Source organism: Macadamia integrifolia, chromosome 8 (assembly GCF_013358625.1).
Source record: "Macadamia integrifolia cultivar HAES 741 chromosome 8, SCU_Mint_v3, whole genome shotgun sequence".
NCBI classification, from domain to species: Eukaryota; Viridiplantae; Streptophyta; class Magnoliopsida; order Proteales; family Proteaceae; genus Macadamia; species Macadamia integrifolia.
The window spans coordinates 34,601,721-34,615,833 of NC_056564.1; the positions used below are offsets into that span (position 1 = coordinate 34,601,721).

General features: G+C 36.9%; 1 protein-coding gene across 1 annotated transcript; it reads right to left on the reverse strand.

Annotated features, from left to right (window-relative positions):
- Positions 1–251: 251 nt before the first annotated feature.
- LOC122087575 (expansin-like B1) lies at positions 252–2,336 on the reverse strand. The gene is made up of 4 exons (XM_042656750.1): positions 2,118–2,336; positions 1,719–2,007; positions 1,500–1,632; positions 252–702 (listed from the first exon to the last, which is right to left on the reverse strand). Exons 1-4 carry the CDS (start codon positions 2,260–2,262, stop codon positions 496–498), a joined length of 774 nt encoding a protein of 257 aa, XP_042512684.1. The 5' UTR covers positions 2,263–2,336; the 3' UTR covers positions 252–495.
- Between the last annotated feature and the right edge of the window lie 11,777 nt (positions 2,337–14,113).

The following is a 14,113-nucleotide window of genomic DNA, read 5'->3' on the forward strand; positions in this document are numbered from 1 at the left end:
CCCTAGTTCAATTAATCATAGTACTATGAAGTGTCGAGTGATGCAAGCTATCTTACGAGAGGGTAAAAAAAAATGTAGAATTTTTTTTTTTTTTAAATCTTTCTGCTTTAAATCATTGTTGGTTCAATTGAAAAAGAAAGATGGCTTTCTCTCTCCAAATTCCTGACTTTTCAATTCGTATCTTTTTACTTGAATCAATAATCAATATGATATCTATTAAAAATTTGAAATAAACAATTAGCTACTCGTAATGATTGCAAAATACATTTATTTATTAATCGTAAGCTCACATATTTATTGTTTTTTATGAATACAATCAAGATTAAAGACTTCCTCACCATACCTACCAAGTTACAAACTGAAAACTACAACTACAATAACCTTCGAAAAAAGAAAGAAAGAATAGTAAAAGTAACAATATAACAAGAATTAAAAGGTCAGGATCATCAATAGCACAAATCCAATCGATGAGAGAGCCATTCTATTTCAGCTTGTTTACAAGTCTACTTGTACTCCAGTGTCATATGTGGCTCCGGCCGTCCAGTCTTGTGGTATGTTATTATCAGGAACTATCCATGTCTCATCTCCATCATCACTGCCGCTTAAAAGCATCCTTATTGACAGCGGTCCACTCGGCGGCATGGTAGTCGCCCATACAGCTCCATGAGTCCGATCCAACAGCTTACATGAATAATTTTGGGTCTGCATATATCAAGATTGTTAGTGCATGTACTTGTGCAAGACTTTCACTCCATGGCTTAAATGCTATATGTGTGAAACTATGAATAAGATTTAATTACTATATACAAAACTAGGTTGGTAGGGTGGAAAGTGGTGAAATTGGACTCGTGGGTTGGATCAAGTCAATCCCTAATCCTAATTAATCGTTTTTCTTTTGGTGATTTGGTTTGGAAGATTGGATTCAAGGAAGATTGATTTTCGTGGTTGGTTAAGTTCCTATCATGGAAAACCCACAATTGAAAAGGTTTAGAAGGTCAACCAACCCAAATACCAATATTTGAGGCCCCACCGAGTTTGACCAGGAAAATGGAGTCCGGCCCAGACCAAATAAGAGTCAGTTGCTTCCAGTGCAAGGGTCCATCCCAACAGTCACCCGACCGGGACTGACCTCCTAAGAGATTGACTCAGCGTGACATATTTAGATGTCATTCAGACCCCATTTAAAACTCTTCATTCAATCTGACATGTTGGGATCCTAAAATGTCATCAGAGCCCGTTTAGGGATATATGTTTCAATAGCCAATTTATGTCTCGTTTAGCAGATTAATGGTAGCTCGATTAAAGACTTATATCCAGCCGACTTTTTATAAATGGTACCATGGCAAGCCTATGACGACCGATTACTTAAATGAAGCAATTACGATGTGGGATCCTAAAGTAATGGGCACCGACTGACTCCGGTAAGCCCCGAGTCAAGTTGCTTTAGGAACTAATGAAGAAGCTCAATTTACCCAAAACTAGAGCAAGAAATGACTCACCTCACACAGCTGCACAGCAGTGATATCCTTGTTGCCTTGTTGATACCATATAACAAAGGCCAGGTAGTAGGGGTAGTTGCTGCTCTCATCAATCTTGATTGTCATATTATGGCTTGGGTAGCTACATGAAACACTGCAAAGGAAGCCCAAATGGGTTCAGCCATGCATTTAAGACTTGAATTTTGTTCTAGTGACAATAGTGTTTATTATTAAGCTTACCGTCTATATTCAATATCAACCACACCAAGGGCTAGTAATGATGCAGCTGCATCTTTGGTCTGAGCCATCTTGCTGTAGGCGTGGTTGCTAAGTATAAAGTCAGTGTGATCACTTGAGCCACTATCTGTGATGACTATAGTTACTCCATTGTCTGAGCAATACTTAGCATTGGTGCATCTCACCTGATAGCAAGCACCACAACCTACACCACCTCTGTAGAGATCAGATGCCGCCGATACATCGCCGCCATTGATTGTTGCTCCAAATGATCCAAATCCACATGCCCCAGCTGCAATTCCATAAGAAATAAAGATAAAATTAGAAACTTAAACTTCTATGTATGCTAAATATTACTAAGCAGAATATGAAAACAGTTCCTGGGTTTTGATTCTATTTTACTTTCTGTTCCATTCACATCAGAGTTTGGGTAGTAAGCTGCCCTTGATTGGGTGAAGCAGTCACTGCATGTTGAAGCATCAGTCTGAGTTTGCCAGAGAAGCAAACAGCAAAGGAGGAAAGCAAGAGGCTTGAGAGAAAAATCCATTTTAGGACAAAGCTAAGCAACACAGAAGCAAAGAAGAAGCTGAGAATGAAAGTTTCTGTGGTGGTGAAATACACAAACAAGGGTTGCAGTATTTATAGAGAACTTAAGAGCCCACATGGTTGGGTTTGGTAAAACTTTAGGAATTTGACATTCTGTTATTAAGGATTTGGATGAAAAGAATTTTTTTGATGTTCAAATGAAGAAAGGTCTCCTACTCTCGTCAGCAACCTTCTTAGACTTGGAATTACTTGATAGAGAAATGTGGAATATGTGCTTTCTTATGAATTTTTTATTACAACTTTTTCTCCTTAGTTTGAAAAATTAAGATAATAAGTTTAAATATAGTCATTTAATTTTATAGGTTAAGGTGATTCACTATTTGTCACATTAGTAGACAAGATCAGAATCTATTAGTAGCTAGTGGAGGCAAACAGAATGTCTATAATTCATTTAATATGATCATTCTTATTTTTAGTATCAAGGAATAGGGGCTGGTTGACAACCCTTGGCAGATTTTCCATGTGTCAATCAACATTTATAGTAATTTTCTATATTACTAGTCTAGCTTGGCTGATATGATCACTGGCCCACATATGTGATCTGATTGCTACTTACCTAACAAGAGGAAAGAAGAAAGATCAGAAGACCAAAGAAATGTGCAAATGAGAAATGGAAAATATGTTGTTGCTTGTGATGAAAGGAAACAGAGGGGTCAGTTTGGTGGGTTTGCACTATGAAGCCCATGGTTGGCTTCTCTTAGCATTCTCACTATTAGTCTATGGAAGGCAAGAGGAAACACACATATTTTTATTAAACCACACTATTGCTCCTTTTGCTACAAAAAGTAGTAACCAACTATAGACATTGACCCTAGCTATTATATTAATTCCAGCTTTTCTTTATTTGCTACTTATTCTAAAGTACAATCTTGTCTTCCTTCCCTTAACTTTGAGAATATAGTTAGGTAGATTGGAGTCTGAAGGCCATCCCGGGAAGGTCAGAGAGGATAATGATGTCTTGGTTGGCATGGAAGTCTCACATCGGAGATGACATGGATACCACTTTAAAAAGTTCACCTAGCCCCCACCCCAACCCAGTGCCAAGAATGTATCATCTAAGAGTCATTGTCAAGTTGGGATAGATCGTTACTATTCTTGTGAGGATTCCGGAGAATCTGGCAACTTTTCTACAAGGATGATATTGATAAAAGCTGGGCCTGGGCCTGGGCCATAGGGGTCCCCTATCATTATCACATTCAGGAAGAAATTTCTCATCATAAATGTGATGCCATGGACTTTGGATTCATTATTAAATCTCATCCCCAATTGTTTAGGGTCCAAAGTATCATTTTTTAGTTCAATTAGAAAGTGAAATAGAGTGGGTGAAGAGATTCATTCTTCTCCATGGATGAAAAGAAACTAGGTCCTTAGTTTTTAATAGAAATAAAAATGTACAAACATGATCTAAAGGGAGATATCTACAAGGTGCCCCTATGTCAAGCCAATGGAAGCACAGGAAGGATTGCTCACAATTTGTATATAGGTGATCCACATGGTTAGAAAGGAAAGAGATTTTGAGAGGACTTATATTACGGGCAATTGTACTTTTTTTTCCCTTTAAATTATTTGTAAATTCCCCTCAAAAGAAACGAAACTACATAAATCCATTTATGATGGGTGTCCCTTTAGCTGGAATCTTTATTTAACTAAAGGAAGGTAAATGCAAAATCTCTCTAAACAATATTTTAAAACCCAAAATCAGATATGACCCCCGTCGAGTACAATTCAAATCAGATTGGAACCAGTCAGGAATTAATCGGAATATACCAAATCCTAGAAACTAAAATCGGGCAGAAGGAAAGATATTCTTACAAAATTTTATTTTTTATTTTTAGAATTTTTATTTAAAAATTTTATAGATCTAATTACGAGAGGATTCAAACCAAAATGCTAACAAGCAATCAAACAAAGGAAAATCTTTATTGGATGAAATAGAAAGTTGCTTAAGTTTCATTGATTTCTTGCTCTTTTACTGACTAAAAGGAGGGAAATGGTAAAATATGAAGATGAAAATGTAGTGTTTATAATATTACATTATACTTAATTAAATAGAAAATGTTGGGCATGCTCTTGGTCTACCCAAACTGTGTCACTCTCTCCATCCCTTTTGTAAATGATTTATGTCCCCATCATCCCAACCCCCATTAATTGAGCTGCTAGTTCCAAGAAAGTTAGCGGCATGCCCACTCCTCTCCCTTAATAAAACTATTGGATTGTGATATACCATAAATGTAACGAACCAAGGAGAAGGCGCCACGTGGAGAACGAACAGGAAATCATGTGAGCTCGAACATGAACTTGAGGACCAAATGAGAAAACGAGCAGGAAGCCTTGCTCGGACCAAAGGAACAAGAAATTACGTTAGCCCACATGTGACCTTGAGGACCAAACGAGCAAACAAACAGGAAGCCTTGCTCGGAGCAATCTAACAAACGAACAAGAAATCACATGAGCTCGCACGTGACCTTGAGAACCAAATGAGCAGATGAGGAGACCACGTGAGGCCGCACGTGACCTTGAGGACTTGGTCGGACCAAACGAGTAGACAAGCAAGAAGCCTTGCTCAGGTCAGTCAAGCAGAAAGGCAGGCAAGATTCATGCAATCCCGAAGGGAATAAGACAGGATAGATGTGTGAATAAACACAAACATACTAAGGTCCTGAAAGTGAACAAGCACAGACAAAAAGGGGATAACACGCACGGCCACACCTAGCCCTCGAAGAACTCTCCACACGAAAACCCCAGCCAGGACAAACTCCGAAATTCAGGATCGAGGTCAAGCGCAGGCCCAGTTACGTAACTAAGGTGTAATCACAAGATTAGTTATGGATTTCCCAAAAGAGTGGCCACAAAGTAACCACAAAGGTAGCCATGAGAGACCTGACAGATGGAAGAAAAGACCTATCAACCGGTGTACGAAGGAAGTTACCTACCAAAAAGACGTATGGAGGAAAAAACTCGTCAACCGTAAACATCCCAACGAATCTATACAAATAATAAGCCATAGCATCGGACATACATGAATGGGAGTCTACCAACCGATATTGCTTTGACATGCACACAGGGACTCGCTATATCGAAGGATCGATGACATCGGGAAAGGACCTCGAAATCGAGGAAACCTGGATTGAGGGACACTATAAGAAGGGAGTTCCGACGAAGAAGGCAGGTATGCAATCTTGAATCCTCAGAGCTCGTATAATCTTTCCCGACCTATCACTAACTTAAGCATCTGAGAGCCTTTCTTGGAGATCGACTCCAGGCTTAGTCTATTATTTGTGACTTGCAGGGAACTTCGGAGGATAACTAGAATCTACAATAACAAGTTGCATACTAAAAAACTATAAAGTGTGTACAATGAAGCTTAATTGTTAAAGGGCTTTCCTTTTTACCTGGCTGACCCCCACCCCCCACCCCCACCCCAAAAAAAAAAAAAGATTTGAAATCCAATTCTTCCTTTTATTTTGTCCCAAACAATTGAAACATCCAAAATTAACAAATGCTCAATTAAAGATTTGATGAGGTAAATGTTTTGTTTTGCATTCTGTTACATGGTTTTAAAATTAGACCTAATAAAGCATATGATAGAATTGAGTTTTTATTTTTTTCTTATATAGAATTTGCTTATAAAGTTAAGTTGTGGGTTGTCTCTAACATGTCTTATTTTGTTAAAGTCAATGGTTCAGTTGTTGGTAGAGTGCTTTCACATTGGGGCCTGCTTTGACAAGGGTGTCCCTTGAGCCCTTACTTGATTATTATTTGCCAAGATTTGCTTTCTTGTTATCAAGCCAAATTACTTAATCACATTTCTAGTATTAGGACCTATAGGAATGACGTCATGTATTTCCCATCTTTTGTTCATGGATGATTATATGATGTTTTTAGTAGGGACTGATGAGGGTGCAAATTTATCTAGAATTCTTGCTGATTATTATTCTATTTCATGACAAAATCTTTGAGTAAATATAGGGTATTTTTTAGGGATAATTACTTGGACAACCCCACTAATAGTCAGGTGCTTGACACCACTAGCTATTGAAAATATTACTTGAAATCCCAAGAAACCTGACAGCATTAGTCTGTTATTAGTGATTGAATTATAAAAATACCATTTTATCCTTATGAGTTAATTCAACCTTTTTTTTTTTTAATTCCACACCCAACCTCTCTCCCCTCCTTCTCCGTCTCCGGCTTATTTCATGACAAAATCTTAGTTTGAGTAAATCTAGGGTCTTTTTTTATTATTCCAAATACCCCTCCTGGTCTTTTAACGGATGTGGCTAATATCCTTAGTCTACCTATCGTCTCTAGTCATGGAAAATACCTTGGGCTTCCATCTGAGTTTGGTACAAACGAACTAGCCATGCTCTCTAGTCTCAAGTCAAAAATGGCTGGATGGAAAGAGGGCTTTTTGTCTGTGGTAGTAAAGACGGTCGTCAATAAAACGGTAGAACAGTTGTACCTAGTGCTCCCACTTTTACAATGTCAAAGTTTTCTATCCCTCTGACAATTTTTCATGAACTTAATAAGCTTTCTCGGCAATTCTAGTGGAAGAAATAACTCTGATAGGGGTGTTAATTTACTCATTTAAGTGGGAGAAGCTTTGTCAAAGCAAGTATTCGGGTGGGCTATGTTTTTGAGAATTCGAAAGTCTTAATATGGTCTGGCTTGCTAAGTGGGGTTGGTACGTGTATCATCCACCAATCGGATGCTAATTGGGGAGATCAGATCAGGTTCACCTACAAGAGCAATCTCATCATGAATCTGGGATGTACGAGATTATGAACCTAATCCGGATTCCTAATTAGGTGCAGATTCTCTAAGAAATTGAGGGTGCCGATCTTAGTATGTTAAATACTAAGATAAGTTTCTTAGCTAAAATGGTATATAAATTACAACTTAAAATGAGTTTAAAAAAAAAAAATGGTATTCTGTGATCTTAGAATGCCCTTTAATTGAACCACTTACCACTTCTTACTTCTGTTTCTGGTTTGAACTTTGTCAAATGAGATGTGTATGGAATTCTCACATGAACCCACCTATGCCTATCTTAATCTCTCATGGGGCAAGACAAAGACCAACTTGTGAAAATTTCCAAAATCACACGAGGGTTTGACATTTATATAATGCCTACTTCTTCTGTTCAAGGCAAGTGAGTGGAAAGCCTAATTTTGGCTCAAAAAATGTAAAAACCAAGTGCACGAGTGGATGAAAACATATTCAAAACAGATTGAAATGAGTGTGCTAGTGCGTTTATGTCAGGTTGCTTTCGTTAGCATGGTATAGGGGAGCTTTCCAAGCATGGCATTGAGGGTTACGGGGCATGTAGCTTCTTTTGGAGGGCATGCGGTGAAGAGCACTTCCTTGCCCACTACTTTTAGCTTAGCTGCGTTAGTCTGCCATTCCGAATCTTCCTTTTTTCTTGGGTTTTGGTAAAGTTACAAGGAAATTTACATAAAAATAAAATAAAAATTAGAAAAAGTTACAAGGAAGCACATTTGGGTGTGATTAAGAGGAAAAATAATTCGATGTAATCCATGTGTGAAAAGTGTATAACTAACCAAGATACCATCATCATTTTTTTTTTTTTTCTCCTAAATTTGTGTAGGACATGCATGATTTATTTTTTTCATTCATATAAAATTTTGTTTTGCTTGTAAGATAATTTTTAGTAAAATAAAATGGAGCTTAATTATAACAATCAGAATTGGCTCTTGAAGCACTAGTTCAAAAGCCCAATTGGGCCCTTGTTTTCTATGCCCTTAGGCCCAACAGGCTCCATATATAGGTTTAGCCAGCCTGCCCCATTATGCAAGAAATATGGGATAGGGCAGAAGGCCCACAACAGAACTCATCAAAGTGTATGTTTTCACCAAAGGGGATGTCCATTACCTGTGATCTAAAGACTCACATCCAACCCCTAGTATGGTGAAAAAAAAATGACTTCATCAAGGCACCCAAATAGTTGAAAAGTCAATATTTTTGTAAAGTTTGAAAAGCTGACAATGCAAGTGTAAAATAGTGTACATCCCTGTTCATATGACTGAGCTGGACCATACACTTTGGCATTAAAGCAATCAAGAATTTGATTGTCCTATTCAATGGGAATGGACTTGGTACACACTTGAAGCAGCTTGGGTACATGGAACACCCACAAGATCTTTAAGATATCATACACCAGGATTCTTACAATTAAGCTCATGTAGTTTATGAAATCAGACCAGGAAGCAGGAACTGGTCAATTCTGGCTAACTTCGGTTGAACATTCATTTAATCCATTTGTCGCACAAGAAAGCAAGGAAACCAAGAGGAAATGATCAAAGATGGTCTTACTACTGGATAGCCAGTTCATATCTGACTATGGCCAAGGTCTTAAAGCCTGGAATATCAACAAACATGACTAGGTTGAGACCACCTGTGTAAGACTATGTTGGGTTTCATATCAAACCCTAATTGATTCCGATAGAGAAACAAGAAAACGACTTCGAATCAAAACATGGAGAATCAATATGTACTTTGCGTCTGAGTGTGTTGATGAAAAAATTGATGTATTTCCTCACATTTTTTTCTCTTGCTCTAGAGCTTCTATAGCCCTTCAGATCTGCTTGAGTTTTCTCTCTTTTTTCTGTAAGGTGGAGAATAGTGAATGAGGGCTGCAAGGACCCAAAATGTAGTATATATAATATTGTCCAAACCCAAAACCCTAAACCTCTATGGATTGGGCCAACATATCCCTAAACTGGAGAGCGGAACAAATTAGTTCATGTAACTTGATTTTCAAGTATTTGATCAATCCGAATATTTAATTAAGCCCATAATTCTTACACCATGCACAGATGAACGTACACTTCATGTGCTAACACTTGTCACATTTCTGCCATTTCAAGGGTGAAGAGGGCTATTCATAGAAATAAAAGGAATAGGTATTGACAAATTACATGTACATATGTAGAGGATTTGAACTCTGACTGTGTCTTCTGTTCCTAAACATTTGAACAAACAATCTGACCACCCAATATTTAATAAATTGAATTACCGATCTAGACATTCATTTCATCAGATCCTTGCAACCAAACACCCTCTCATTTATTTTTATAAATGCATGTTTGCATTAAATTGTTGCTTCAATTCAATGGAAGGCCAAAAATTAAATGAGCATGAGCATGAGCAAAGCTCTGGCCACTGGCCACCAAATTTATGCATGATTGGATCATAAAAAAGTTCCAATAAGTTGTTCCATTGCGACTTAGTGGTTGTAGGTTCAAATTACGAAATAATCTCTCTACAAAGCATAGACAAGACTGATACATTATGACTTTCCCCAAACCATGCATTAGCAGGAGCCTCATGCATTAGGTATGGTTTTTAATTACTTTCTATAAAGTGTCTTAAAGTTTAGTTGTAAATAGGCTTTCATCTTCGCCCAGGTAATCCAAATCAAAATAAAAAATAAAAAATAAAAAAAATCAGATAATTGACTTCCATTAATTTTGTCCAATACAATGGACAGGCTAAAGTGGCCAAAGTTAACAGAATGCTCAATTAAAGATTTGATGAATAAATATTTTGTTTGGCTCATTGAAACGAAATGTTTCTCGGCTGAAAGCCTGAAATGGAACATAACTTACAACTTAGATATGAATTTAAATTAAGAAATTTATTTTTAAGTAAACCCACTATATTCTACCATAATAAAATGGTATTTCTTGAACCTACGAACTCTCTTTAATTTAAACACTTCCATTGTTGTTTCTGGCTGAAACTTTACCAAAGGAGATGCGAATGGGATTCTCCATCACATGAAACCACCATTCCCAACCAAATCTTTCATATATAACTTTGGGGCGAAGGAACTCTATCCACTTGCGCAACCATTGCATCAAAGCACAAGTCAATGGGAGATCATGCAGAAGCATCGAGGTGAGGGGTAGTACAGTCTTTTCGTGCCTACCTATGTCATGGCGTAAAACCACGCAAGCAGGTAGGATTCTTTTTCTTGAAACTTTATTTTGGCTATAAGATCAAAGGGAAAACAACACTACTTGATCAGATGGTTCCTATGCCCAGAACAGGAACCAATTACCCGCCTGCCGCTATGAAATCAAAAATCTTAACCATGTTGATACTCCAGCACACACTCTCATTAGCCCCCCTATGCTGATTTTCTCTTCTATTTTTGTCTAAGGGATTTGGGCCTTAACATTGTCTTGGACTTCTGCTAGTTTAACAAACCATGTGAGATAGGTCTGTCAGAGACAAAAGTGCCACCCATATGTAGGCCCAAGGCCCCCTTGGGACTTAATGGCTTAACACTTTAACCTATGATGGCCCTGTCCAGTTAGGAGGTCCTTGGTTGTTATACCCTTAGGTCCAATAGGATTTAACCAAATTACCCCATTATGGAAGAAGCCTGGATTAGGTAGTCAAAAGACTCACATGCAACCTCTATTATGGTAAGAAAAGAAAAGGGCTTCATGATGATAGATCAGGGCACTCACGTCATGGTGGGTGTTCATCCATTTACGCACTTGCATATAGCTTGGTGAAGTTAAATGGGTCGGCACCGCTTGCAAGTGCACTGCTTGGTCACATACTCACATATATGCATGTAGAGGAATCGATAAGTGAGTGAGTGCCCTTTCGCATATTTCTCTACCTTGTATCCTTCAAGGGAAGTAGTTCTCTGTCTAGGAACAGATATATAGTGTACACTAACGTTCGTGATTCTATCTCTCTCTTCCCACAATAAAGAGACATATATATTATTTTATTAGTCAAAGAGAGAGAGACTCAAGAAACCGCTAACGGACGCAATGTTCTCTAACAGAGTTCATGAGATGATGTTTTGCCTGCAAGGTGTCTTAATTTCCAAAGGATTGTTTGTGTTTCTGATGCTTTAGGGCTTGTAGCTTGTCTTAGCTCGAGGGGCTACTACATTGAATCCGAGTAGAGTATGATAGGTTCATCACCAGGCCCAAAATTCATTGTAAATCCAACCATCCTATGTGATAAGAGGCCACTCCTTGTTTTCTCAACTCACTCCTCCATCCCCCCTTGAACCTCCCCCCGCCCCCCTAAAAAAAAAAAAATTACTCAAATTAGTCTTTTTCCTGGATGAGGTTTCCCAAATTATTGAAAGGTTTCATAAAAAATTTGTTAAAAAGTCTGAAAAACTAACAATGAGAGTGTAATAGTGAGCTAGGGACACAAGTCGAACCTTCGTGGTTACTTTGAAAAGCTAAGCCTCTACATATTGAAAGCATACAGATGCACTACCTTTATATGATTTTTCTAAGGTTTAACTCTATTTACCGTTTAATAGTGTCTCCAACTCGAAGGGAAAACACTACTTCTACCACCTCTAATAGAAACAAACAAATTTTCGATAGATGAAATAAGAACATCGATCTCTTTCCCCACATACAGCCCCTATTCCAAAGAGCACAAGCAATCCATAGTATTAATGAGTAGGCAATGATCTTTGAGAACTTTACCTAACAACTTTAACCAAATTGCTAAGCTTTTGGTCATTGATAAGTGCATAAATAGGACCTTATATGATTAAGTTTAACCAAATTGCTAAGCTTTTGGTCAGTGACTGAATTTAAGCATGACTCATATATGATTAAGTTGGACCATAAATTTTGGCCTTAGAGCAATTAATCAATAATTTTATTTTATTTATATCCTGCCCCCCATGGCGCACTCCCCCTTACCACTTACCACCATACAAAAATTCAAATCTTATCCAATTTGGTCAGCCACTCTGATTTGATATTTCAAACTATGATTTAGTTATCTCTAAAAATAGAAAGATACTTAAAAAAATGCATTCAAATTCGAATCTGCTGAATCAGCCAATGTGTGTATTTGTTTTCATTATCAACTTGGGGGATTGATAATCTTAATAATCCTCCGAGACCACCTTTTAAGTAGAAGAATCATCAAATTCATTAACTCTCTCTCTCTCTCTCTCTCTCTCTCTCAAGGAATACTATTTAAAATCTTTGTCTGACCTTAATTAACATCATTAGTTAAAGCTAAAGGATTAGATATGTTTAAAAATAAGTTAGTGGGCATAAAACATGATACGTGTTCTTTTATCCAATGGAACGATTTGCGCTCCAAGAGTCCAGAACATTCATTTAGTGAGCAATCCTACAGTTTCGTTTGGTTGTAAGGGGAATGCAAATTTTTTATGTAAAGTGGAATTTTTTTCCCAGGGGAAATAAATTTTAGATATTTGATTGCAAGGAAAATATATTTTACATGTAAAAACAATTTCATTTATACAATAAAATTTTCCTTTTTATTTCCCCACCAAAATAGGAAGAAAAATAAAACCATACTCTCTCTCTCTCTCTCTCTCTCTCTCTCTCTCTCTCTCTCTCTCTCTCTCTCTCTCTCACGGTCACACCGCTTACGGCAAATGATCACTCTCTCTCACCCTGCTGGCAACTCTCATCTTAGATGATTTCTTTCTCTTCACTCAGACCCACAAGCAACACAAGTATGTCAAACCTCCAGTAAATTAGTTTCACTTCACTTTTGTTGCAACCAAACAACTCAAAAGGGGAAAAAAAGTTCCTTCCCTTCCTTTAACTTCCCTTCACTTCCCTTTCCTTTCCCATTTCCCTTGCAACCAAATGCAGCCTAACCATAAACACAATTAATTAAAGCTAAATATCAGAGTGTGCATGTCTGTTAAGCTTTAAAAACTCAGAACTGATTAGACAAAGAATCATCTGGAATTGGCCTAATCAGGTTGCTTAGAATCAGGGTTTAATTGGAATAGAATGGACTCGTCCTAACTCTGTGTGTTGGTGGTTGGGAGAGGGGAAGAATTTAGGTCCTTTGACCAAAATACCCAATTCTTAACATATTTATTTGATCTCTGAAATTGGAGAAGATAATTTATAATGTTATCCTTAATGGGTTACGACAGTTTGACCCATTTTATTTTGATTCATGAATTCAAGATCAATATTTGACATCTATGAATTTTTCTCGTCCTTTTAAATAAATTCGAAAATTGCCATTTTACGATCTAACCAGATAGTCTTAAATAGTCATATTATATAATTGTGCCATGAGGTAGGATGTTATAGCAAATTCCAATCAGTGGATAAGAAGTTTAATGTCTTGTTGTCCACTTGTCAATCTGGAAGCCAAAATTAAATAAAATATGCTCCCATGAATGTCAATACAACTATATATTTTCAGTTGTCCATATAATGCATCCTCCTTAGTTCTCTTATAGATCTGAAACTTCAATGTTTTTATTCTGCCACTTAAATCAATTTGTTTCAACGTAAAATGGCAGACAAAACTAAAATGAAAAATAAAAAATTAAAATTTTATTATAGAAATTGTTTCATTGGAAGTACACATAATAGACCTAAAGTTCTAAAGTTGAAAACAAATGGGTCCTTAGCAAAATCCAATGGAGCTAAAACTTAACAAGTGGAAAGGAATTTTATAGGGTTTACCTATTTATAAAATTTGGGCTCTCATTCAACATCTGATCAAATAAGCTTATCTAGTCAGACCAACTAGAAAATGATACCTTTATGAAGTATAGAAATTAACTAGAAAACTAATAAGAGAACCATGCAATTTAAGAATATTCGAATACCAATCCTATTTTTATTTGCTCCTCTCTCTTTGTTGAATCTTTATTTTTTATTTTATTTTATTTTATTTTATTTTATTTTATTTTATTTTATTTTTCCCTTTTTAATTGATACCTACTATATTCTATGCTATATAGGGATGAAGACGAAACTAAGAGC

Bases quoted from the DNA above. Each gene is read 5' to 3' on its own strand.
- LOC122087575 (XM_042656750.1), bottom strand. From the start codon at position 2,262: ATGGATTTTTCTCTCAAGCCTCTTGCTTTCCTCCTTTGCTGTTTGCTT. The intron at 1,633-1,718 runs GTAAGCTTAATA...CTTCCTTTGCAG, and splicing joins GTTGATATTGAATATAGACG to TGTTTCATGTAGCTACCCAA. The intron at 703-1,499 runs GTGAGTCATTTC...TGATATATGCAG, and splicing joins CTGCTGTGCAGCTGTGTGAG to ACCCAAAATTATTCATGTAA.